This window comes from Oratosquilla oratoria, chromosome 12 (assembly GCF_046742065.1).
Source record: "Oratosquilla oratoria isolate Oo_2021 chromosome 12, ASM4674206v1, whole genome shotgun sequence".
Classification (NCBI taxonomy): domain Eukaryota; kingdom Metazoa; phylum Arthropoda; class Malacostraca; order Stomatopoda; family Squillidae; genus Oratosquilla; species Oratosquilla oratoria.
Genome location: NC_134788.1, coordinates 39,689,353 through 39,714,815, shown reverse-complemented (window position 1 = coordinate 39,714,815; position 25,463 = coordinate 39,689,353). Strand labels below are relative to the sequence as shown.

General features: G+C 38.3%; 2 protein-coding genes across 7 annotated transcripts; one reads left to right on the top strand and one right to left on the bottom strand.

Annotated features, from left to right (window-relative positions):
• Window positions 1–1,908: 1,908 nt before the first annotated feature.
• Window positions 1,909–11,291, bottom strand: LOC143031478 (uncharacterized). Of its 3 annotated transcripts, none has more exons than XM_076195383.1 (3): window positions 11,125–11,291; window positions 7,834–7,894; window positions 1,909–4,784 (listed from the first exon to the last, which is right to left on the bottom strand). In XM_076195383.1, exon 3 carries the CDS (start codon window positions 4,738–4,740, stop codon window positions 2,905–2,907), a length of 1,836 nt encoding a protein of 611 aa, XP_076051498.1. In that variant the 5' UTR covers window positions 4,741–4,784; window positions 7,834–7,894; window positions 11,125–11,291; the 3' UTR covers window positions 1,909–2,904. The 3 variants fall into 3 exon arrangements, with proteins under 3 accessions (XP_076051498.1, XP_076051496.1, XP_076051497.1); XM_076195381.1 differs by lacking the exon at window positions 11,125–11,291 and adding an exon at window positions 10,064–10,134; XM_076195382.1 differs by lacking the exon at window positions 11,125–11,291 and adding an exon at window positions 10,068–10,119.
• Window positions 10,046–24,549, top strand: LOC143031480 (uncharacterized). 4 transcript variants are annotated; one of them, XM_076195385.1, is made up of 2 exons: window positions 10,046–10,169; window positions 21,451–24,549. In XM_076195385.1, exon 2 carries the CDS (start codon window positions 21,624–21,626, stop codon window positions 22,929–22,931), a length of 1,308 nt encoding a protein of 435 aa, XP_076051500.1. In that variant the 5' UTR covers window positions 10,046–10,169; window positions 21,451–21,623; the 3' UTR covers window positions 22,932–24,549. The 4 variants fall into 4 exon arrangements, with proteins under 4 accessions (XP_076051500.1, XP_076051501.1, XP_076051502.1 ...); XM_076195386.1 differs by lacking the exon at window positions 10,046–10,169 and adding an exon at window positions 11,036–11,131; XM_076195387.1 differs by lacking the exon at window positions 10,046–10,169 and adding an exon at window positions 11,434–11,742.
• The last annotated feature ends 914 nt before the right edge of the window (window positions 24,550–25,463 follow it).

Here is a 25,463-nt window from a genome sequence, read left to right as displayed (position 1 = left end):
GTTGGATTGCATAAACCGATGTATAAAACACTGTACTTGAGATATTGAAGTCAACTTGCCATTTCATTGACTATGCAATTAGTTAAATATTCATTGAATTTATTCCTTTTATACATTCCTACTTAAAATTTGGGAGAGGAACATCCTCACTTCTTTAAATTTCATCAGATTTACCCCCTCTCACTCCTTCCTGCATAAACTATATTGTACCTCACCCCCCCACCACCCAGAATACTATCAATTCCATGTATACCTCTCTTGTAGAACCGATTGCTGCCAGAACTTCTCATTCTTCTTGAACATCCTGACCACAAACTCTTATGGCTTTGTTTACTCCCTCTGGTGGTGGGAGAGCCAACAAAGAGATATCTGTACATCCAGCAAGATGTATGTCTGAGAAAATCATCTCCCTGCTGCCTGTTCTTAAATCCTATCAACTCCGATGACAAGATGTCTTGTCATTTGGTCAAATAAAACAAAAAATCATAAAACACCAAAATGTTTGATCAAACACCAGAAAAATATGACGTCAGTCCTCGAAGAGGACTGACGTCATATTTTTCTGGTGTTTGATCAAACATTTTGGTGTTTTATGATTTTTTGTTTTATTTGACCAAATGACAAGACATCTTGTCATCGGAGTTGAATGGGTTAAATCCTATCGACACGGTCACCTCCATCTCGAGGTAGAGCCCAGAGAGGACACTCAATCTCCAGAAATGGGTTCAAGACTTGTCAGCTATGATTATCCTTCTTTTCACATGCAGATAGCTGAATAGTGACTACTCTCCTTCCACAACTGGAGGTGTGTGACATAAAAATAGTTCTGCACTAATAGAACACAATTCAATGTATGTGTACAGCGAGACCTCTCATTAACGGACGTTAATTAGCTGTGTTTGCAGTGTTTTTGCTATGTTTTCGGTTTTTTGGGTGGCATAGTGATTGCATGCACTAAACAGCACCAAAAACAGCAAAAACAAGGCAAACACTGCTAATTAACGTCTGATAATGAGAGGTCTCGCTGTACTTACCTAATTGTAGTATGCAGGAAAGGGCCAATGCTAATGGGGTCCTGACTCATACTCTTTAATCATACCAGGCTACAAATTCACGCATTGTTCCACCTTGGGTACTGTCACCTCTTAAGCTATTACAAGCAAAGCATCTGTATAGAAAACTATATTTCTTCATATCCTTTTACATATTCAATCTCTCAATTTGTTTCCACAACTTCTTAAACCTCTTCCATCCCTTATCAAGAGGTTTATTTTTATCATTGTAGCCTATCCCCTTGTAGGACCTGAATCAACTCATCTCTTTCTCTTTTAATCTTTCAATATTGGCAGCTTTAATATTTCAAGTCTCACATGGTTTATCAGCCAGGCTGGGAACCAATTTGGTTGTTGTCCTTAGTTTCTTATTGATTTTGCTTAATTTTCACTGTGTGGGTACCATACCATTGTACCAATGACACATATACCAGCCTTGGATAGATTAGAGCAGAGTGTCAAACTCATGGCTCTAGGGATGGTCTTAAGTGGCCCACAAAGTGACAAGATTTTTCAACTAATTACTATAATTGTGATAATTGGTGTCGTGTTTACCAGGTAAGACCAATTTTACATGTGTATGTACAGATGTTTTCAAATAATGTATTTTTGGTAAACCAGGATGACAAGTAAAATAAGTTGTAATCTTCAGCCTTGTCAATAGGTAATTACCAAATCTTTGATGGCCTTTAAGACCATAACCTAGAGCATAATTGGCCCTTGAAAGGATTTGTGCTTGATACCCCTGGAATAGGGTTTCTGTGACCTTTTGATTCCTGCCATCTGTTCATTCATATAGTTAAAGTGTTTGTAATTTGTGGGTGATAAAAAAAATCTCAGGATCAAATACACAAAGTTAAATATAAATTTATTTTAACTTCACATGCATTGAACAGTACCTTTGGAAGGTTATTCAGATTATAACTAGCATTTGCACCATTCTTGACATGGCATCATTTAATGACTTGCCATGTCACAGAGCAGTGATGGGAAGCAACTTTTTATTCTTTTACGAAAAAAAACCTCGAGCAGCATCTGGCCTGCTATATAAATGACATCATAATGTCTTCGCTGAAGACTAAATATCTATGTGATGTACTAGTCAGTTTATAGCCAATACTCTGAATATATAGGTTATTTATTCATGAATAACATTTACCTATCACATAGGCATTCTTAAAATTACATAGCATGCACTGGTATGTCATTTCAAGACACACCATAGCAACAGTTTCTTTAGAAGAAAATTAATGATATATATGACTCAAAAGAGCAGATAATGTCTTTAGATTTGTAACAAGCAGATCTATTTGGCAGAAAGGCAAGAAGTAACAAATTCTGAAACCTCATATAATCAAACTCGTATATTTACCTACAGGTTTTATATTTATCATATAATCTGCAATCATACATAACATCCATCTGAAAAATCCATCCATTTCCAAGAACACTGCTATTCTCATGGTCCATGTATCCTGAGTAAGAATTATCCTTCCTGGTTGGCCACTTTAAAACTAAGTTAGCTACAAAAGATGTACAAATGAAATTTTCAAATAGAAATTTCATTGAACAAGGCTATGATTAATAAGTGACTATCAAATTTCATATCTACACTAAGTAGTTTTTTGTAGGCAAGAAATGTTGATCCAATACCATGAGAATTTTTGGATGCATATTGTAGGGGCAAGACCAAGATATCAGTACTCTAAACCTTTCATTAAACCTTATTACTGGTAAACTATTTCAACTTTTTATATTTATATAACCATTAAAATTATCTGGAATATCAACAATACCATCTCTATATATGATGCATCTTCCTGCATCCATCTTGCTCTAAAAAAATATATTTTCAAAAAACATAACCATCTGCCTTATAGTCCCTTTTCACATCCCCTCCATTCTTTATGAGAGTCAAACTTGTGACCTCATTATCACTGTGTCTTTCAGGATCCTCCGATTTGATAATCACATTTCGAGTTGCTGCGGGGTCTTCCGAGCCTTCTGTCCCTGTAACACCACCTCTCTCAACTGGCTCCTCTTTTATTTTTCTTGCAAAAGTTGTCACATCAATATGTGTTACTGGTCTCAATAATGCATTCTCATTAGGGACTTCAGGAGATATAGTTGGGCTAAGGACCTCAGAAACAACTTCCAATTCCTTATTTTTTGAATTCTGGGAGTTCCTCTCCTTTTTTTGAGGCTCATCTGAATCAGATTCCTCATATTCTTGTATAAGACGTGTTCCAACATTAGAAACGGCACTGGATATACGTGCAGAAGATCTTTTAGCTTTGTGTTTCCTAGCGTGTCTTTTCATTGATGATATAGTATTAAAGGAAGCATCACAGTCTTTACATTTATGAGGAATCTCAGCAGGGTGTGTCCCAAAGTGAATTTCTAGTTGAGAAGGCCGAGAAAATGAAGCATTACAAATTGTACATTTGTGAGGTTTATCACCAGTGTGTGACCTAATATGAACTTTCAGATTTGATGGATCAGAAAATGCTTCCTCACATGATGGACATTTGTAAGGCTTTTCGCCTGTATGTATCATAATATGACGTTTGAGACCCGAGGCATGAGAAAATGCACTGTCACAAAGAGAACACTTATATGGTCGTTCCCCCGTGTGTGTCCTTATATGACGTTTCAACTGAGATGCTTGAGCAAATCTAAGATCACAGCATCTACAACTATACGGTTTCTCACCAGTATGTCCTCTAATGTGACGTTTCAAATGACACCCTACAGCAAATGCAGCACCACAGTATTTACATTTATGAGGCCGTTCTCCTGTATGTATGCGAATATGTACTTTCAGATCAGATGCCTGTGTAAATGCTGCATCACACTGTATGCATTTAAAGGGTCTCTCTCCTGTGTGGGTCATAATATGAGCCCTCAGGTTAGACCAGTGAGGAAATGAAGCTTCACAGCTTGTACACTTGTAAGGATTGTCTCCTGTATGTGACATAACGTGACGTTTTAAATGAGCTGCACGAGTATATGTGGCATCGCAGTATTCACATTTGTGATTCTTTTCACCAGTGTGTGTTTGGATATGGTGCTTGAGATTATATGCCACAGAAAATGAAGCCTCACAGTATGTGCATTTGTGAGGTTTTTCGCCTGTATGTACTCTAGTATGAACCTTTAGACTAGAGGATGAGGAGAACGATGCCTCACAGTATGTGCATTTGTGAGGCCTTTCCCCCGTGTGTTTCATTGTATGGGTCTTTAGGTTAGATGCCTGCGAGAACGAAGCTCCGCAATATGTACATTTATGCGGCTTTTCCCCTGTGTGTGTCATGATGTGACGTTTCAAATGATACGCTACAGAAAATGTAGCGCTGCATATTGTACATTTGTGAGGTTTATCCTTATGTGACTTGATATGAATTTCTAAGGCAGATGCCTCAAAAAATGAAGCTTGACAAATGTGACATTCATGACTTTCGTTAATTGTGTTCGGGGTCAAAGACACCTCAGTAGATGATGTATACATGTCATCTGTATCAGTTGGGGAGACCTCTGCAGATGCATCAAAGTTATTTGCTTCAACTACATAAACTTCATTAGATGATACCCAGGAATCACTGGCATCACTTTCATTTGTTGCGGATTCCTTCTCTGAAATTCCATGCTTTCCTAAGGGGTTATCATTGGTATTTTTTATCACAGACATCTTGTCACAGCTGTAGGACTGCTACAAACATTTCATTTAGCCATCTGAAATTAATTTACAAAGAATTAAAAATATTATAATACTATGATTATAATACAAAATATAGCATTCTTTCATCAATGACAATACACTACAATCAAGTACTCTAAAATACCAAACAACATGAGGTCTACAGTTCTTGAACACAAAAATAATAGAACAATTATCAACATCATTCCCTCATTCATTCAGGCATGTCAGGTTAATTTAATAACCAATGGCATTACACACATAACAAGTTCTGATCGTGTGAGTGACTTTAGGCAGGTACCTACAATTGGTGGTCCTTCCCTTCTCTTACTTTGATTCTTGTCATCTTGCTATGCAAGCTTATTTGGAGATAATGCTAAGATCATAAAAAATGTGAAAAACAGGACTGTAACCTGCAACAGGAAGACCTAAATAAGTTTAATGAATGGAGCCACCCTATCTACCAGTTCTCATTCCATCCCCCACTCTCACCTCCACATTCCTCACTCTATTCAATCTCATAACCCCACCATACTTTTTGGACATTTCATCTCAAACACATTTAGACTCTTCCTTCTGCCTCTTTCAAATCCATAAGGAACCAATGATGAGGACCAGTTTGTAGTGTTCCAGCAAGATGGAATGTAGAATTGCCCAATTCTAAAACCATTCAACCCCCTTAACCCCCCATCAAGTCTCTGGACTGGGCCCAAGATCTCTCTCTATCAACTTGAATTACTTCTTACACCTTTTCACACATGGAGAGCTGACGACCACTGGCTGCTCCCCAACTAATACTTTGAGCCAGTGACACAAAGTGACCTACACCAGTACAACAATTCAAAGTGTCTTCCCAGAGAGATCTATGGGAGAGTATGAAAACTGCTGCCAACTATTGTAGGGCTGTGGGTTTTCTGTAAAACTTGAGGCAACATTTATTACTACTATTATCAACCTCCTTGCCTCAAATCCATACAGTGCTCTGGGCAAAACCACTCCCTTATACAGTTTTCTCTATGCATTCATTTCCACACACCAATTTTTCATGACACTTCATTCTCCCCATATATTTATTTGCTTCCCTTGTGATATAATTAACTTCAACCCCTACTTCTTCATTCCTGGCTGTGTGTGTGTGACCCCAAATACTTGAAGCTCTCCAGTTCCTCCAGCCTCTTTGAACCCACCTCCAACTCACTACCTTCACCTTTTCTGCATCTCATTACTCTGCTTCAGCCCATACCACCTTTCATCTTCCTCTTCTCACATGTCCTCCCAAACTCCACCACAAACTGTTTCAGTCTACCCTCTGAGTTACAAGTGCAGTGTCATCCACAAACAACTTGCTCACCTCCCACTTCACTCCACTCTCCCTAGCTCCAAACTCCTACCTAACACCCTTACAATTATCTCTCTCACCACCCCATCCATATATATGTTGAACAACCACGGTGACATTGCACAATCCTAGCACAGTCCCAACTTCATAAAAAAAAAAACATTTACTTTCTCCATTCCCTACCCTAACATAACTCTACTACTCATGTAAAAACTTTAGACTGCCTCCAATACATCCACAGCACATCCTATGCACCTGTCAAGCCTGTTCTGGGGACTCCAAATCTATAAAGGCCCAAAAAAACATCCTTACCCTTTCCTAAGCTCCTCCATGTCCCTTTTCCTTTCCTAAACCAACAATGCTTTTCCTTCAATTTCCACACTGTTCCCATCCCAAGCCTCTCAATAACACATTCTCATACACCTTAGCCTCAACACTAATGGATTTAGATTTACACCCTTTTCCATGTATAGTGGAATGATACATGCACTCCTCTGGTCCACTGGAATGTTTTCCTTAACCTCTTCGATACGATGACACCTACACAGGTGTCATAAGATGTGAATGGGTATAAGATGATGCCAGGATTGGCATCTTCATTATATTCATTTTGTAGTTGTAGATGAATGACCCCCCGAATTCTGTGAACTGGTCTGATCATGTTTTCTGTGTTTATCATTACTCAGAATGAGAAAAAATGAGTAATACAGCAGTGACTTTATATTTTACATCGCAAGTAGTGTGATGCATCATACATTAGCCATCCAATGCTGTGCGTGAGAATATGACTCATATTGAAAAGGTTAAACACACATTGAACAATCTCACTATCCATTCCACTATACTTCTCCCATTGTCAGACACTCAACAGGATTATCATCTATGTGCCCTAGCAACTTTCATGTATTCTCTTTTCATTTTTTATTATTTTCCTATGGCCTTAACATTCCCCTCCCATCACAGTAATTTCCCTGGCATTTCCCAATGCCACAATCAAAGCCCCCTGTCCTCTTCTACATTCATATAAAACCTTAAAATAATCTACCCAGTCACTGGTCTGCTCACATATGAAATATGTATTTCTGTCTGATCACCAAATACCTAAGGACAATGACAGATTAGATAGAGTACAGCACCAAGCCACAAAACTCATACTAGAGTTTAAAAACAAATATAAGAAAAAACTTAAAACCTTTGAAGCCTAATTTCTCTAAAAAGTGGAGACCCAGGGGACTTGATACAAACCTTCAAGATTTTAAAAGGAAGTGATAGCAAAACTGAAACATTTACATACTGAATAGTAACTAAATGAAAAATAATGGACTTTTGCTGTCAGGGCATGGATTCAACTTGTGCATAGACAAATTTTGCCAACTTTATCACCAGATATGACTGAATGTGATATGATTTGATTTTTTTTCGTAATTCACTTTCACAAACTTCTAAGCAATAATATGTTAGGTTCTCTTGTTAATATAATTATCATTATTATTATCATTATTTTATTTCCATCTTATTCTATTCTTTGTCCAATCTCAAGGCTAAAAAGTCTGCTAATCACTGGTCAATTTTCTCAAAAAACATTCAAGCCTCCACATTCTGAATGTATAACAGACCAATCCCTTTTGGAATTCTGTTATAATGAAGGTACTGCAATTACTATTAATGAAACAACAATAATCATTATAATACAATATCAATATTGTAATCCCCCATCATAATAAATTAACAAGTACAAAACTTACTTTTACTTAGATTGTCCATTCCTCCTCTCTTGCATTCCAAAAATAGGGTCCCATGCCCCATCTGTTGTAAAATAATAAAGTATGAGTACTCTAAGCAATATCAACATGCAAGAAGTACTGCAACATAATTCTGGCTAACGAAGTAAATTTTGTGAAGTCAGGCAATAACAGCTGACTCTTGTCCTTCAACCTAAACATACTAAATTCCAACAAACAGAGCAGTCACCTAATCTCCCCAAGATACACTATATGTTGGGTTTAAGATAGGTTATGTGTGAATAGGTCAGTATTGCTCCTAGGAGGAGCATTATCACTTGATACTTCTGGTACCATCATATCAGGTGTAGATGTTATTTAGCAGATTTTGTCAGTGTTGAAAGATGGGTGTAGGTAAGAGTTAGGTCACAGAATGGGAGGAGGGTGATGGAATGTGCAAGGACATGAAAGAGGTGGTGAAGATGAAGGTGACACAAGCGACATCACACTTGGTGCAAACTCCTTATAGCATTACTTCTTTGTAATTTTTTGGAGGATTAAATGATAGAGCATGGAAAAAATGGAGAGTTCAAGTGTAAAGAAGCACATTTAACATGCTTCACTAACGAGTACTTCTACTGATCTGAATCCAACCAGTGAGACAGAGTACATGGGTTGTATGTTGCGAGGCAGATACTTTAAGCATAAAAAAGGGGAAAAAGTGAGAGAAATGAGAGTGAGTAAATCATGAATGCTGAACAGAAAGGTTGTCACATGGAAGATACATTTAATCTTATTCATTCATTCTTTTTAATAGGAAAGAAAAACCATATAACATTCATAGGCACTGGGTATAAGTTTCATCTATTTCAAAGTATAACTTTCTATTCTACATACCAAGTTATTTCCCCCTTATGAGGGAGGTAGCCAAGTCAAAGGAATGTACCTGCTCCCACCCATTTTGCTCCCATCCACCACCTTTCCTCCCCATCTCATCTTAGTTCCTCATGGATGACAGGTCATCCCTGTATCCCACCCACTGCCCTGGGTCAGGAGCAATGCAGCAAGACACATTAAAAAAATATATATATAAAAAAATAATGTACCTCTGTAACCAATCAAACCTTATTTTAACCCACCTACATGATTCAACAATAAGAAAACACTGTTGTCTAATTACAACTGGCTTATTCAATTAATCCATTGCTTAAGTTTCCTCCATAGAATACCTATGACTCCTATATAGTCAATATCATCTACTGGATTGGCTCATTCTTGATTCACAAAAGAGATATTATGTTATTGTCTGGGAAGGTTAGAGCAGTATTAGATGTAGTGTTCAGTATTTTCTGTGATGGTCGAATATAAATCAATTTACATGTGTAACAAGGCCTATTTTGTGATAGTATTGGTAATAGAAAATGACACAAAAAATTGCATATTATCTGGTAGAAATAGCACACTGGCCTAAAATCACCATTTGATGCAAAATGAATTTTTTTACTACATATCGGATCATTCTCAATCCCCTTCAAAATAAAATAGTTGCAGACTTCATCAAAAACATCCCTTTCCTCACCTCTGGGAGAGGGTGGGAGGAGTACTAGAATGCATATGGGACAGGATGTTAATTTCTTATCATTCTTAAGTCCAAGGGCAGTTGTTCTACCCGGTGACATTGTTGGTCATTTATCAATTACAAAATAGAGTAACTAATTGCCAGTAACAGCCTTGCATCTTCTTCAATTTTGGTTGAGAAATTACCTTTGTTAACATTATCCAAACATCTAACCTGCCCCCCCCCCAAAAAAAAAATAATAATGCTGTAATTTCCTTTCAAATAGGTTTCGTTGTGATGGACTCTAGGTGCATTATTAAACCATATTAATAATAAAACAAAAACAAACAAAAGTGGGATTGGGGATTGTTTACTTTATTGTGGATGGGAGACATGACATCAAGATAATTTGGGTTTTAATGTTTCATAGCATACAGTAACTTATTCCATAACTGTCGTCGATCGTGTCGAAGAATCTTATTTGACAAACAGTTAGAAGATCCACACCCCCCTTCATCAATAAATACGAAGTTAGCCAGTGGTTGCCATTTTCCAATTTCATGCATAACATAAAAATATTATCTACAGAAAAGACCCACTCTACAGTATTTATAATTAATTCTTATTACCACAACTATTAAAAAATACACCGATCAATGACTAATTAACCATTAACAACGATTTTCTTCAATTTACCTACAAAATGGCAGCCTCTTAATGGGATTGTTTACGTCTCCGATATAAGCGCCGCGAGGCTTCTATAAGAGAATCAAGACGTTATTCTTTCCTCATTACATGGAATGTAAGTAGAGTCAAGATAAAATCTAATACCTTATTTTTCATAATTTCATATGTTTTCTCATTAGTACCATATAAGATGAATACTACACTACGTTATTTTTAAATCAACATAATTCCTACTTATTTGAACATAATTCCTTAACAGCTTCCTCATTACTCTTACTAATGTCTCGAACCGATATTTGTTCTTGGTAAATTCATTAACGTACGAGATGATGAATTACATGTATCCTTAATGAGCAAGGTCATACGAATTCCTTTATGTCTGGCATTGTTGTTCTCGGCGTAGGTAGTACGCAGTTTGAGATGATTTATGAGGATTTCTGGTTATATACTTAACATGTAATTTGAGTTACTTGTGATTTGACAGCACAGTAGAGAGGTGTCCTTATACACTATTAGGGCTGTCTGATTCTCCAATTACCCTAGTGCGTTATAAAAATATACAAATCGAAGTTGCACTAGATATAGAAAATAAATAACTCGTGTAGTTTTAGTACGCAAAAATTACAACCCTTCGTATTCACAATTGTTCACATTTTCAAAATGTAAATTAGGTAATAATTTACACAGGGAGTCGCACGCATACTAGAGAATTATGTATGTATAGTGGCAATTTTATTCATTTGAAAGTACAGATATCTTTCGATTTTAGAGGGAGATGGATTTGTTGCAACAACAAAAAATTGTAGAGAAAAAATGGATAGTAATATATAATATCACGACTTTTCCATGTCGAAGATTGTTGGTTCTGTTTACCAAAGCACTACAATAGAATGTTAACTTGCATTCCATGTGTAGGTCTAGTTCGCTGGCGTTTATTTTTCGTGTCCTTATGCTTAACAGATTAGGTATTGGTGTGTAGTCGTCGACGATGTGTAGTATCATTACTGTTTGTGTAATTCGGATAATCTAGGAATATGTGTGGTACATTGAGGAAAAAAGGAGAGAGGTACCTGTTAGGTGTATGGCTTGCGTGTGCCTAGTTCTATCTCTTGTAGATAGTTGCTGCTAGGCCTAAATTGGAGAAGAATACGCATATTTTCTTAGTATGAGAAGAGCCCTCGACGGTTCTATCGAGTGGGCGAGTTTCCAAGGGAGGTTAGGCAAGGTTCTTCTGGTCCCACAGAAAGGAATCGAATACTAAATCCTCTACGAATAGAGACAGGGAACCACTTGGGCCTTGTCTTGGTTTTAAATATTCTTCCCAGCTAAATAGTGATATATGGAGGAATAGTGCGCGAAGTTTTGGGTGTTGAAACGACATAATCAGTTGGATTATGTCTATTACATGGTCAGTGCTACCACTAAAGTAAAAAATTGAACTTCTGATACTTGTGACCCCTAAGAGGGGTTTGGGAGCTGTTCAAATGCGATTTGATCGGTTTGTAGTTCCTGTTATCAAACTCGGACCTCCAGCATTTGACGCAAAAGCACTACACATTGCCCCCTGGCTAGTTTATTCGCACAACATATATCAAAGGCCAGATGGCTTATGGAAAGTTTTAATTTTTAGAAGGGAAATAATTCACAATTATTCTATCTGAACCATGTATTCGAGGACTGGCCAGACGGTAAGAAAAGTCTGATCCTGAAAGAAAGAGAACTGACTAAATCGGGTTGTGACAGGAATATAACTGAGACTGTTAGATATCTGGAAATTGATTAAATGTCTATAACAACTAATATATGTGCGTAAAACGCAAGGCAACCATGAAAAGGAAAAGAAAATAGATTTATTAGTTATATGAATTTACTTAATGAATTGTGAGAAGAAATGATCCAGGCAGATACCATAGATTATTTAAAGCCTTACAAATGGAAATGCAGATGAACCCCCATCACCACAGCCCCAACTCCGATTATTACAATTAGGTACAACAATTGTTTCAGCACACACTTTACCTCGATTACAATACCTCTACACTCTAGGGTTAAACAAATAATGTTTGTCAAAATCGAAACAAAAATTGATGTAGCCTCACTATATCTCACCTAACCAAACCTGTGCTACAAGGATATATAACGTATTATCATATGTAACTTGCATACCACATAATTATTATATTTGTAATATATTGTCGCTATACACTATAGCAACATAATAGCGCTTGACAATTCTAAATAAACAAATAAAACACGGGTCGCTATTTGCGCACACTGCTTTTCTAAGAGTTTATTCGTAAAAAAAAATTCTGTCCTTATATGAGGTATGTCTAAATCTAAAAATATGCAATGAATATTCCTCTAATATAACTGATGTCAAAAACTTATTTCGGCATTTGTATGATTAGAGTCGCCACGTAGTTTTTATTGTTTATCTTATTCTTATAACTTTCAAAGTTGTATATCTTAATATACAGAGTAGAATTGATTGCTAATGTTTAAAAGTATTATATTGCTACAATACAGGCTAAGTGCTAAAATCAATTAAAGTTATGCCAGTGCGAATAGTAAGTATTCGGAGGAATGTAAACAATCTGAAACATCGGTATTGTAGGAGTTTCGTTGAATGTGAATTTTACACATTCATCGGTTTCTGAATAAATTTAGTGGCCTGAAACAAGGCAATGCACAATTTCGTGCACGTTGAATGTAGCTCTTTGACACGCTAAAAGGTGAATATGCCAACTGACTTAAGCTTGGAACATTTACATATCTTTCTGACTCGGTTCACATAAACGACCTCATAAGGAATTGGTGAAATCTGATGTTTTCAACATTATCTTAGTGAAAAGCAAATGGATGTAGAAAAATATTTTGGGAGGTCATCAGTAGCGAAAGGTAGAATACTACTTTTTTCATTGACATCCCTTCTTATTAAGTCGTAAGTATTTCAGTCATTTCCTCAATGTTTATTTTATAAGATAACAAGCTAAGGTACTGGGGGCTCAACCAAAAGGAAAAGAGTGTAGATGTCAACCTTCGTTACATTTGAGGGTCGGGTCTGATCTCGATTTTTAAGATGAAATTTTAGATTATCGCATGCGAGGCGTGGACGTACAACACATATTACTACAAATCAACAAATTTACGAGCCTACATACCTCGTGCCATAGTGAATGCGACTTGCCCTAGGTTTCTTTGCCCTCTGGAGGATAGACTGTCCCCCTGCATATCAAGTGGTGATTTGACATAAATATGAGGATTTTAATTATAAATTCAATGTTGACAATAGATGTTAGTACTCAAGTCATGGAACCTATTGTTTTTCTTTCCAGAGGCATGATTTGGTCCCCCATTCTTGCATGCTGAACCACAAAATAAATGACAACAATGTATTGTATCACCAGAAGTTCAGGTTACCTTATTAGGAATTATAAATAGCTGTAAAGAGAGAACAATTTGGGTTAAAAAAAAAATAGATTGGAGTGAAAGATATTGTGGAGGTGGTGGAGAGGAAATGAAATTAAGCAGATAATGAATGATAAAGAGTGGAGTGTGTTACTGAGTGGATGCTGCATGATGGGAAGAGTGGAAGAGAGAAACTAGACAGAAGGTGGAGAGATGAGATTGAGAAGTTTGCAGGAGTGATGTGGCAGAGATTGGTGCAATTGTGTGAGTCATGGAATGCTATGAAAGAAGCCTTTGTTTAGCAGTAGACTCAGAATGGCTGATTGATTGAATTCATTTAGTTCTGTTCATTGTAGGAGGAGTGGGGATACAAACTATATTGCCTAACTGAAGAAATGATGTATACTGCAAGCGTCTTTAATGGGTAAAATATGTATATATACATATATTAATCTTTTTTTCAACCACATTAACTTTTTCACTTTAATTCCATGTCATCATTATCAAGACTGACAATGCAATCGATGGAGACACATGCAGAAACTGATACATAGTGAAGACAAGGACTCAAACTCAGCTCTGATGTACCAAGTGAACAGTGACTCTAACCACTGTGCCATCAAGAGAGATATAAGTTGAGCACAGTTTCTTATATTTGTATGCTCAAGTTACATACATATACACGAATCTTATGCTCAACCCATCCCCGCTATGATGGTGCAATGGCAGTATGTATGCATGGGCACTGGGGACCATTCAGTGTGTGTGTTTACATATTTATACAAAAATATATTTAAAAAAAAATAAAGCAATATCTTGTACTTCACTATTTAGAACATAAGGATGAAGGAGACTGCAAGAAACCTTAAAAGTCAACTGCAATGATTTTGGATTTCTTTCATTTTTGTTATTTCATGCATGAAAATATAGCTTAGAACACAAAAATGTATGTTTCTAGCAATTTATAGTCTTGATTTTATCCAAATAGTAAGATCTTAAAAATGCCTGATAGCAGACGAACTTTTCAATATTGTAGTTACATTTTCCACCTCTAGGACAACTGATGATGTAAGGGTTGTTTACATTCTTGGACATGGCCAGCGATATGAAAGTAACTTCACATCAAGAGATGAAGATTTATCAGATTTGGATGCCAAGCTTCATATTTACAGGCAAAAGTTTCAAGGATTCATGAATTACAATTTTTTTTTTTTTTTCTGTGATAAGGTACAATAAAACAGGCCTATGTAGAAAATAGAGAAATAATTTGACTGAAGGGGAGAGGAAGGTTAGCCAAAGATACTCGCAGACATGTCTATAGAATTATCTGCCATAGGTAGGGGTTGCTGTGGAGGAAGAGAAACTATCAATCATATGTTTGGCACTGTCACCATGGTCACTCACTTTCTATCTCAATTTTGCTGGTAATGATACTTGCAGAAGGTGAATATTCATCATAGGCACTTTGTAACAGCTAAACATAATCATTAGGTCTACATCAGTATGAATTTCTCCCTCCTGGTCCAGGATAATTAGGCTTAACTCCTGTTGGGGTGGTGTGTGTGTGTGGGGGGGGGGGGAATCTACTTGTTTGACTCTCAAAAAACAGACTTTGGTTGACTCCAATTGACAAGACATGGTTATAGGCCTATTATGGAAGCCCCTGTCATCATGGTCATGCCTTTCACCCCATGTCATGACTGTACCCCTAATCTGCTAAGGCCTAGCCCAAAAATCATTAATCAAGTGTAACCATGCTTGTTAATAATTGTCAGTGACATTGTAGATTACACAAGCCTACCTATACACATGATACAGACTGATACTCCATTTTTTTCTTTCTTTTCTTTTCTTTTCTCTCCAATAGCAGTGCTCCTTTGACAGCATCTGCTTGCCGAACCTGGGGTTTTGGCTATGACAACAATTTTTGATGTTGCATCTTCTTTTAGAATGGGATCCATGCTTTTTTTTTATGTTTTGAACAGAGTTTTGCTTTTAATCCAGGCTTCCATGACTCATGCCGTCTGCACCAAATGATCCAGTCCTTTTTGCAAACAGGATCTTTTGGAAAAGAATGAAAATGAAGTCCATCTGCAGCAGAATGTTTCGTCGAATCACTGTTACAATATGCGGTGACACAATAAACCATTTTCGAACTAAATACTTGATAAAACTTTGCTAACACATGGAATATGACAGATCACTGATGAAGTTGACAACATGGCATGACATTTTATAGTGCACACATATGGCTGCATCAGAATGTAAATAGCGAGGTTGACATCACAGTCTTATGAGAACAGCTGAAGATCAGTGAAGGAAAGTTCATCTGCTACCAAAATTTTGATTGGGCTTTTTATTACATTGTGTAATAATTAGAATTTATTTTTTGCATTATTTGATCAAAAAGTGACTAAGCCATAAAGCTAGCAAGTATTCACCACCTCTTTGAAAACCTCAGTTGACCTTAACCCATTCAACTCCGATGACAAGATGTCTTGTCATTTGGTCAAATAAAACAAAAAATCATAAAACACCAAAATGTTTGATCAAACACCAGAAAAATATGACGTCAGTCCTCGTTTCGCTGCGAGCGAAGCGAGGATTGACGTCATATTTTTCTGGTGTTTGATCAAACATTTTGGTGTTTTATGATTTTTTGTTTTATTTGACCAAATGACAAGACATCTTGTCATCGGAGTTGAATGGGTTAAGCAGTTCCATGTCCCTTATCACTTATCCCTATCCATAAAGTTATCAGATCTCTTAAAACAACCAGTGAAGAGAGGATGAGGGAGAGAAGGGGTGGCTATCCTAGTAAGTGAAGAGATAGCTAAACATGTGGTGGAGTGGAAGGAGATTTCTTCAAGGTTAATGTGGATAAAGGTGAAACTGGGAAGGGAGATGTGGGTTTTTGTAAGTGCATGTGGGCCTGGTAGTGAGAAGAGTGTAGATGAAAGGGGGGCTTTTTGGATAGATTTAAATAAGTGCATAGAGGGTTTAGGAAGAAATGTCAATGTAGTGGTATTGGGAAATCTCAATGCTTGGGTAGGATATGAACCAATAGACAGAGTGGTTGGTAAGTGTGGAGTGCCAGGAAAAAATAGTAGTGGAGAGATGGTGGAGATGTGGGTAGAGTTGATGATAGCAAATACAGTGTTTTGGAAGAAAGTCAAGCATAAGTACACATGGGAGAGGATGGTGGATGGAAGAGTGGTAGATAGGGTTTTAATGGACTATATAGTGGTTTTGGATGTACATGTTCTAAGGGGAGAGAGTGGGAGAATATCAGATCACTTTTTAGTGAAGGTTAATTTGAGAGTGGAGGATAGATGGAGAAAGGAAAATGACAGAAGGCAGGGAGGTGGTTAGAATAAACTACTTAAAGGAAAAAGAGAAGGAGTACAAGAAGAAGCTGAGTGAAGGATAAAGTAGAACAAGGAGTGAAGGAGGAATGGGGATGTTTCAAGGAAGGAGTCATAAGGTGTGCAAAGATGGTGTGTAGAGCAAGGGGGATGGTAGGAAATAGAAGGAAGGGTAATGAGTGGTGGGATGATGAAGCAAAGAAGGTTATAGAAGAGAAGAAATGAGCATTCACAGATTGGTTACAAAATAGGATGAATCATATGAGAGGTAGAAACAGAAGATCAAAAAAACATAAGATAAAGGAGGCAAAGAGGAGTGCAGATGTGAAAGGGTGTAAGATTATGATAGAAATTTTTTAAAGTTATAAAAATGTGTTTTGGATGGATGATAATGGAGGAGACAGTAATAAGAGGAAGATGGGTTGAGTATTTTAGGGAGTTGCTAAATGTGAAGGAGGATAGAGAGGAAAAGGTAGTTGCAGTGGGAAGTGCTAAGACAATGACAATGAGGAATGAGGAAAATTAAAGAGAAATAAGGAAAGATGAGGTGAAAGTAGTTATTAAAATGATGAGAGCAGGTAAGGCACCTGGGTTGGATGGGTGCCATGTGGACTGTCTAAAAAAAGGTACAGTGATGGTGGACTGGCTGATGAGGTTATTTAATGTTTGTCTAAAAGAGGGTAGAGTACTGGAGGAGTGCCTTTATATTCCGCTTTACAAAGGAAAAGGGGACAAGTGTGAGTGTAGTAGTATCATAGGGATCAGTTGAGTGTAGTTGGGAAGGCTTATGGGTTTTGGTTGACAGGATTAGAACAGAGGGAGTAATTGGTGAGGAACAGTGTGGGTTTAGGACAGGAAGGGGTTGTGGGGATCAGATTTTTGTGGTAAAGTAGACATGTGAGAAAGCTTTAGGAAATGGTAAGGATGTTTTTATTTTTGGGGGCCTTTATGGAATTGAAAAAGGCTTATGATAGGGAAGACAGGAAGGCACAGTGTGAGGTATGCAGATATATGAAATAGGAGGAAAGCTGTTAAGAGCAGTCAAGAGTTTTTATGAGAGTAGTAGAGCCTGTGTTAGAATCAAGAATGGAGAGAGGGAGTGGTTTGAGGTAAAGGTGGGACATCACCAGGGATGTGTTATGTTGCCCTGGCTGTTCAATCTTTACATGGATGGGGTGGTGCGAGAGGTAAATGCAAGGGTAATGGGCTGGGGATTGGAGATGGTTAAAGAAAATGGAGAAAAATGGGAGATAAGCCAATTGTTGTTTGCTGATGACACTACACTTGTAGCAGGATCAGGAGAGAGATTAAGAAGTTAGTGATGGAGTTTGGAAAGGTGTGTGAATGAAGTTGAAGATAAATGTGGGTAAAAGTAAGGTGATGAGATGTATAAGGGGAGGATGGCAGCAAATTGGAAGTGAGTATTAAGGGAGCAAGTCATACAGGAGGAGTCAAGAAAAGAGGGAGGGAAGTGGTGGTGAATGGGAGTGGAGTATGTGGAGATGAAATGGGTGGGAGTGGATTTATGCATTTGACTTTGGCTGCCTCCCTTAGTCTGAGTGTATTCCAGACTAGTTTTGCAGATATGCTTTCTCAAAGGAATACCTTTGAGAAAGTATACCTGTGAAAGTACATACATATACCAAAGGGTTTTTACCCCCTTATAAGGGAGGTAGCCAAAAAACAAAGGCATAAAAACCACTCCCACCCATTCCATCCCCAACATACTCCATTTCCATCCACCCTCTTCCCTCCCTCCCATTTTGACACCTGGATGACGGGTCATCCCTACATCTCGCCCACTGCACTGGGCCAGAAGCAGTGTCGCAAGACACAGCACATCCACAGCAAAGCCACTTCATTAAATCAGTGACCCCCCTCTCCGTCCCCTCATGCAGAAAAGGAGAAGACAGGTAGAAATCCCTTCGGGCTGCATCAATGTATTTCTGACACATACTCCCTCACCCCCATCCCCTACCCATTCCACCTCATGCATCACAGCATCATCCATATACAACCACTCTCCATTCACCCCTATCTTCTGTCCTCTCCTATCCTTCCTCAACCGACATTCCCCCCTTTCCCAAAGCCCCTTGTACCCCGTCCATCCATCTCATCCTAGGTCAACCCCTCATGTTCACTCCTACCTCTGCCTTCCTCACCTCTTTTACTAGTCTTTCTTCACTTATTCTTTCCATGTGTCCAAACCATCCCAATACTCTTTCATCCACCCTATCCCCCCAACTTCCTTTCCACCCCTGTTCTCCACCTCACCTCATTTCTAACTCTATCCAGCCTAGTAACTCATATCATACTTCTCAGGTACCTCATCCCTAACACATTCAAACTCCTCCTCTCTTTCTCTCTTATATTACATGTTTCTGCCCCATACAGTGCTGTCAGCACAATCACTCCTTCATACAATCTCCTCTTAGAATCCATTTCCAAATGTCTATTTTTCATTGCACTTTTTAACCCCCCAAGGCATTTACTCACTTCTCTCAATCTACATTCTACCTCCACTTCCACTCCTCCATTTCCTGCCACATTCGCACCCAAGTATCTAAAACTATCCTGTTCCTTCAATCTCTCTCCCTTAATACTCACTTCCAGTCTGCTGTCACTTTCTCCCCTTGTACATCTCATCACCTTACTTTTACCCACATTTATCTTTAACTTCCTTCTTTCACATACTTTCCCATACCATCTCCAATCCCTGACCCACTACCCTTGCATTTACCTCTCACACCACCCCATCCATGTATCAATTGAACAGCCAGGGGGACATAACACATCCCTGATGAAGTCCCATCTTTACTTCAAACCACTCACTCTCTCCACTTCTAATCCTAACACATGCTCTTGTAAAAACTCTTTACATACATACATATAGCAAGACTTTTCCCCCTTACAAGGGAGGTAGCCAAAAAGGAAAAGGCATAAAATCATTCCCACCCATTCCATCCCTGAATACACTCCACACCTCTCCACCCTCCCTCTTATCTTATCACCTCCCGGATGACGGGTCATCCCTGCACCCTGTCTACTGCCCTGGGTCAGAAGCAGTGTCGCAAGACACAGCACATCCACAGCAAGGCCGCTTCATCAAACCGGCGACCCCCCCCCCCCTCTCTGTCCCCCCATGCACAAAAGGAGAAGACTGGGAGAAATCCCTTCGGGCTGCGTCAAATTTTGCTCACACATACTACCTCAACCCCCATCCCCCCACCCATTCCACCTCATGCATCACAACATCTTCCATATACAACCATTTTCCATTCACCTCTGTCTTCTGTCCTCTCCCGTCCTTCCTCAACAGACATTCCCCTTTTCCCCAAAGCCCCTTTCACCCCATCCATCCATCTCATCCCAGGTCTCCCCTTCATGTTCACTCCCTCTACATCTGCCTTCCATTCCTCATTTACTAGTCTTTCTTCACTCATTCTTTCCATGTGTCCAAACCACCCTAATACTTTTTCATCAACCCTATCTCCCAACTCCCTTTCCACCCCTGTTTTCCTCCTCACCTCCTCATTTCTCACTCTATCTTGCCTAGTAACCCCTATCATGCTTCTCAGACACCTCATCTCAAACACATTCAAATTCCTTCTCTCTTCCTCTCTTATGTTCCATGTTTCTGCCTCATACAGTGCTGTTGGCACAATCACTCCTTCATACAGTCTCCTCTTAGCATCCATTCCCAAATGTCTATTCCTCATTACACTCTTTAATCCACCAAGGCATTTACTCGCTTCTCTCAATCTACTCTTTACTGCTCTTAAAAGCTTTCCTTCTATCCCATATATCTGCAATACCTTCCACAGTGCCTTCCTGTCTACCCTGTTATAAGCCTTTTCCAGATCCATAAAAGCCCAAAAAACATCCTGTGAAGGTAGGCAGAAATAAACTCAGACTAAGACTCCTGTGTTTCCTATTCGCAATTAAGTCAACCTGTCAGAATGTCTCAACATATATATATATATATATGTTCCCAATCGTGTCTTTCCATTCTTACCATTCATACACCTGTCATGATATATATATATAATATATATGTGTGTGTGTTTCATTCCACAGTCCCTAACTGAAAGTGGGAAGGGTTGGTGGAAGAAGATACTGGTTCTTCAACCAGACCAATAAAGCATCTTTGTCACCCTTATTTTCTCAACCTCTTTTCATCTCTCTGTGTCTGTCTCCCTCCCTCTCTTTCTATAATGCTACATAGGAAGGATTGAAGTTTAGACAGTATTATCCCTCCTGCTGTGAAGAGCTGTACATCCATTAGGTTCTTGTATATTATCATACATTTGCTTCTTTTCTATCAAATTTAACTTTCCTCATCAGATAGAATTATGCTCCATATGACTTGCCACAAAGTAGGATGCTCTTTAAATTTTCTTCCTGTTGGCCCATAGATTCAATTTCCTGGGAATTAAAAGTGACAAAAATATTCAGTCCCTAATAGTTAATTTTGTACACTAGATGTCTCAGATCACCATTATGTTTTTTTCAGAGGATATTGAAGTGGACATCATATTGTCCTCTTTAATTTTTTATTGTGGTAGTTGTGTCCAGGGTAATTCATATTTTGTTGTGAAATAAAGGTTTTGTTTGCAATTTCAGAGATGACTGTTCTGAAGATGATGACATGGATTTGAAAAAAATATCAGGGAAGTGTGACATGTGTACCAGATCACTTCCTTGAATATATTGAAGGTATCACCTAAGTCTAGTTGATACTTTATGACTGGATCCACCATAGTAGATGCAATCCAACTACAGTAGAACTGGACAGTATGGAGAAGATAGGGAATGTGAATTCTGACAAGATGGCAAAGAAATTTGAATGTAGCTTTTGTGATTCTAAGCTATCTAGTGGCAGCGCTCTCAAAAATCATATTCGCATACACACAGGGGAAAGGCCATACAAATGTTCTCTGTGTAATAGGTCATTTGCTCAGGTAGGGACTCTGCATGTTCACCTTCGGACACACACAGGCGAGAAGCCAAACAAGTGTACCCTGTGTGGTGCCGCTTTTAATTCCTCCGGAAGTTTAACTGTTCACTATCGGTCACACACAGGTGAAAAGCCAAAGAAGTGTAAGCTTTGCGATGCCTCTTTTATTTCTTCTGGGAGCTTGACGATTCACTATCGGACACACACAGGCGAGAAACCTTACAAGTGCTCGTTGTGTGATGCGGCGTTTGCCCATTCAGGAACTCTGAAGGGCCATCTGATGGCACACTCGGGCGAAAAGCCTCACCAGTGCACAATGTGTGACGCAAGGTTTGTACGAGCAGGTGATTTAAGAAAACACCTACAAGCACACACCGGTGACAAACCTTACAAATGTACACACTGTGATGCTTCGTTTATTACCCCGGGGAGACTGACTGATCACTTTCGGAAACATACGGGCGAAAGACCGTTCAAATGTTCCATTTGTGATGCCACTTTTACTAGTGCAGCTTTTCTGACACAACATCATGTGAGACACTCCAAGAAAAATCGTCCCAAAGGTGAAAAACAGCACAAGTGCCCATTGTGTGACTCCGAGTTTTATAAAAGTAGCGATCTCACGAGACACCTTCGGGTCCACTCGGGGGAAAAACCTTACAAATGTGTCACGTGTGAAGCTACGTTCTCGGAAAAAGCTCGCCTCAAGTCACACATGTTTACTCATTCAGACGAAAAGCCATACAAATGTTCATTGTGTGATTCGGCCTTTTGCCAACCAGGTAGTCTGAAAAGACACCTTCGTGTGCACTCGGGAGAAAGACCATTCAAGTGTTCAGAGTGTGATAAAACATTTGTAGACTCCAGTGGCCTAAAGTCACACCAGCGGATGCACTCGGCTGAGAAACCATTCCATTGTTCAATGTGTGATTCTACATTTGTTCATAAGGGTAGCCTTAAGAAGCACACCAAGATACATAATACTGAAAGGCATGAATGTTTCGAGTGTGGTCAGACATTTTCTCAGGCAAATTATTTGGAGGAGCACCTTCAGGTGCATGCATGTCAAAACTTTGTAGATGTTTCTCTTGTCAAAATAGAGTCAGATGTTAAGACTGAAACTGCAGTATCAGATTCAGTCAAATAAAAGAGTACTTTGGGAATGTGAATTATGATGTTGCATATACCCATGTAAAAAATACAATGGATATGTGTTTTACATGCATGGGAAAAATCTCATGTATAAGGAGCATTGCTCTTTTTATAAAGGGTGTCTGAAGTCGTATATGCTTCCACAAGCAAATTAAAAATCCCACAAGTGTTCATTGTATGATTTTTTTTTTTTTTTTAGCAATCTGAAAAGATGGCATTGTTTGCATGCAGGTGAAAGATTAAAGTGTTCATTATATGTGATGCAGCATTTATTGAATGAAGTTAGCTGAATCCACACACTTTCAGGTAAGAAATGTTTCCATTGTTCAATTTGCTATTCAGCATGTGCTTGTGGAGGTACTTAGAAAAATATATGTGGAAATACACTCTTAATTGCTTAGTGCGATGAAATTTTTCTTGGGCAAGTTATCTAAAGCACCACAATCAAGTGCACTGATGTAAAAACTGTAGATGTCTCAGAGGTAGATATAAGGAAAGACAGCACTTCCTAATTGAGACAAAAATTATGGAAAGAAATGCACAAGCACATAATCTATTTGACAAGGCAGTAAAGAAGCATGTCAGATTTATTGTTGCACGGTTGTGCTTAATACATTTTCTCTAAATTATCTTACACTTGACACACTGGAGGTACTTGCAGAGAACAGAAATTCTGTTATTCATGGTTGAGCCATGTAAAATGTGCATGTATATATATATATAAGCCAGAATTCAGATGAAAGCTTGGAAGCAGAGTATTAAATTCTTAAGGTTGAGGTTGAATAGTTCTACTTACTGAAACTCTCAGTATAAAATGTTACACTACAAAAGGTATCAAGTTGACTAGGTTGTACAGTGGCATTGTCATGATTGTGTAGATAGCCATGACACCATTTTATATATTAAGGATTTCTTAGCTTTGCTGGTATCCCTGCATTTGCCTCAGTCAGTACAGATTGGAAGGTCTATTTTTTGTTTTATCCCAGTGGATAGCTTATAGAAGAAGTTGGTTTTCCCTTGCTAGGAAAAGAAAATTGTACAGACTTTAGGTGGGAAATTGTCACAAAAGAAAACCATAAGGACTCAGAATGTTCAGTAAAGAAATGAGCAGTCATGGGAAATTTCAGTAAGTCCACTGGATTATCTCTGTTGGAGGAAGGTGCATCACTTTTCAGGAGTCATTCACTGCTGTAGGATAAAACTTATGACCAGCATAGTAAAATGTAGATGATATGAGGTAGTGAACCCAAGTGTGTAGAGCAGGGCTTCGTATTCCACCTCAGTTGTCCTAAGGCACAGTTACAGTATTGTAAAACTTGTATACTATAAAATTCCAAGGGCCTATAATAACCCTTTTCTTGGCACAGGACACCTGGATGGCAGACTAGAATGTTCTGGCCACTGTCGGTAAGAAAAGCAGTAAAGCTGTTTTGCCTGTTGAGGGATCAACCTTGTAACAGCAAGAAAAAACAAACTGGTAATCTCATATTGTCTGATAATGGGTATGTGGGCTAACCATTAGGGGCAGTAATGTTTCATGTAAAGAATCTTATGACTTACATAGTTGTGACATACATTTTGGGGGATATATGTATTGTGTCATTAAATGAGCAATAAAGGTTGACTGTTATTTCTATCATTCATCCTTCCAGAAATAGTATTTGAAGCTTTGAAATCAAGTGATAATACATATGAATGAAGAAAACTAGATTACAAAAGGAAAAAGAAAAAGTTGGATAAATCCCGTTATATGTCTGTATATTTTAAAGGTTATGAGATATAACTGTCAATGTGTCAACTGTTATGTGTCTGTATATTTCAAAGGTTATGAGATATAACTGTCGAACCTTCCCTGGATGGAGGGAACCACCCAAATGATTGTAAGTTTCAAGGCTGCTGGGGTCCAAATTGTCCAAATAGTTGTACAGGAAATGTCAGGTTGAACCAAAAGCTCCTTTGAAAGGGGAAAGATGAGTTAGCAGTCGTTTTGAGCCTCTTTCAGTGGATGCTCAAAAGTCTAAGGGATGCTATCAGCATAAGGTAAGTTGAAGAATAAGATGCAAGATAACAAATGGAACAGGTTTTATTCATGGGTTCACTTGAAGATGTATTTACCTAATTGTAGTATACAGGGAAGGTCCTGTCTCTTATTCTTTAATTACCATACCCAGACTTAAAGTCCTGTATGGTTTAGCTTGGGTTGCATTATCAAGACTTCCAGGCATTTATACATCTGTGTGGAAAGCTATTTCTTCACATCCAGAATACATGTGGATTTTTTCAGCTTGTCCCTATGGCTTCATGATGTCTCTCATCCTAATCCTAGAGATCTCCGTGTATCCTGTCTACTCCCTTCAGTGACCCAAACATTGCAATCGATTCAAAGCTCTCTGTTCCTTAAAAAAAAAAAAAAGTACGAATAACGTCTAAATACCAGACTTCAGGAAAGCAAACTTTGACAATATAAAAACCTATTTGAAATTGAATACGAAATGTCGTGCGGACGTTTCGAACATTGTCGGGTCTC

Excerpts from the sequence above, each read along its gene's own strand:
- LOC143031478 (XM_076195383.1), bottom strand. The coding sequence starts at position 4,740 with ATGTCTGTGATAAAAAATACCAATGATAACCCCTTAGGAAAGCATGGA.
- LOC143031480 (XM_076195385.1), top strand. The coding sequence starts at position 21,624 with ATGGAGAAGATAGGGAATGTGAATTCTGACAAGATGGCAAAGAAATTT.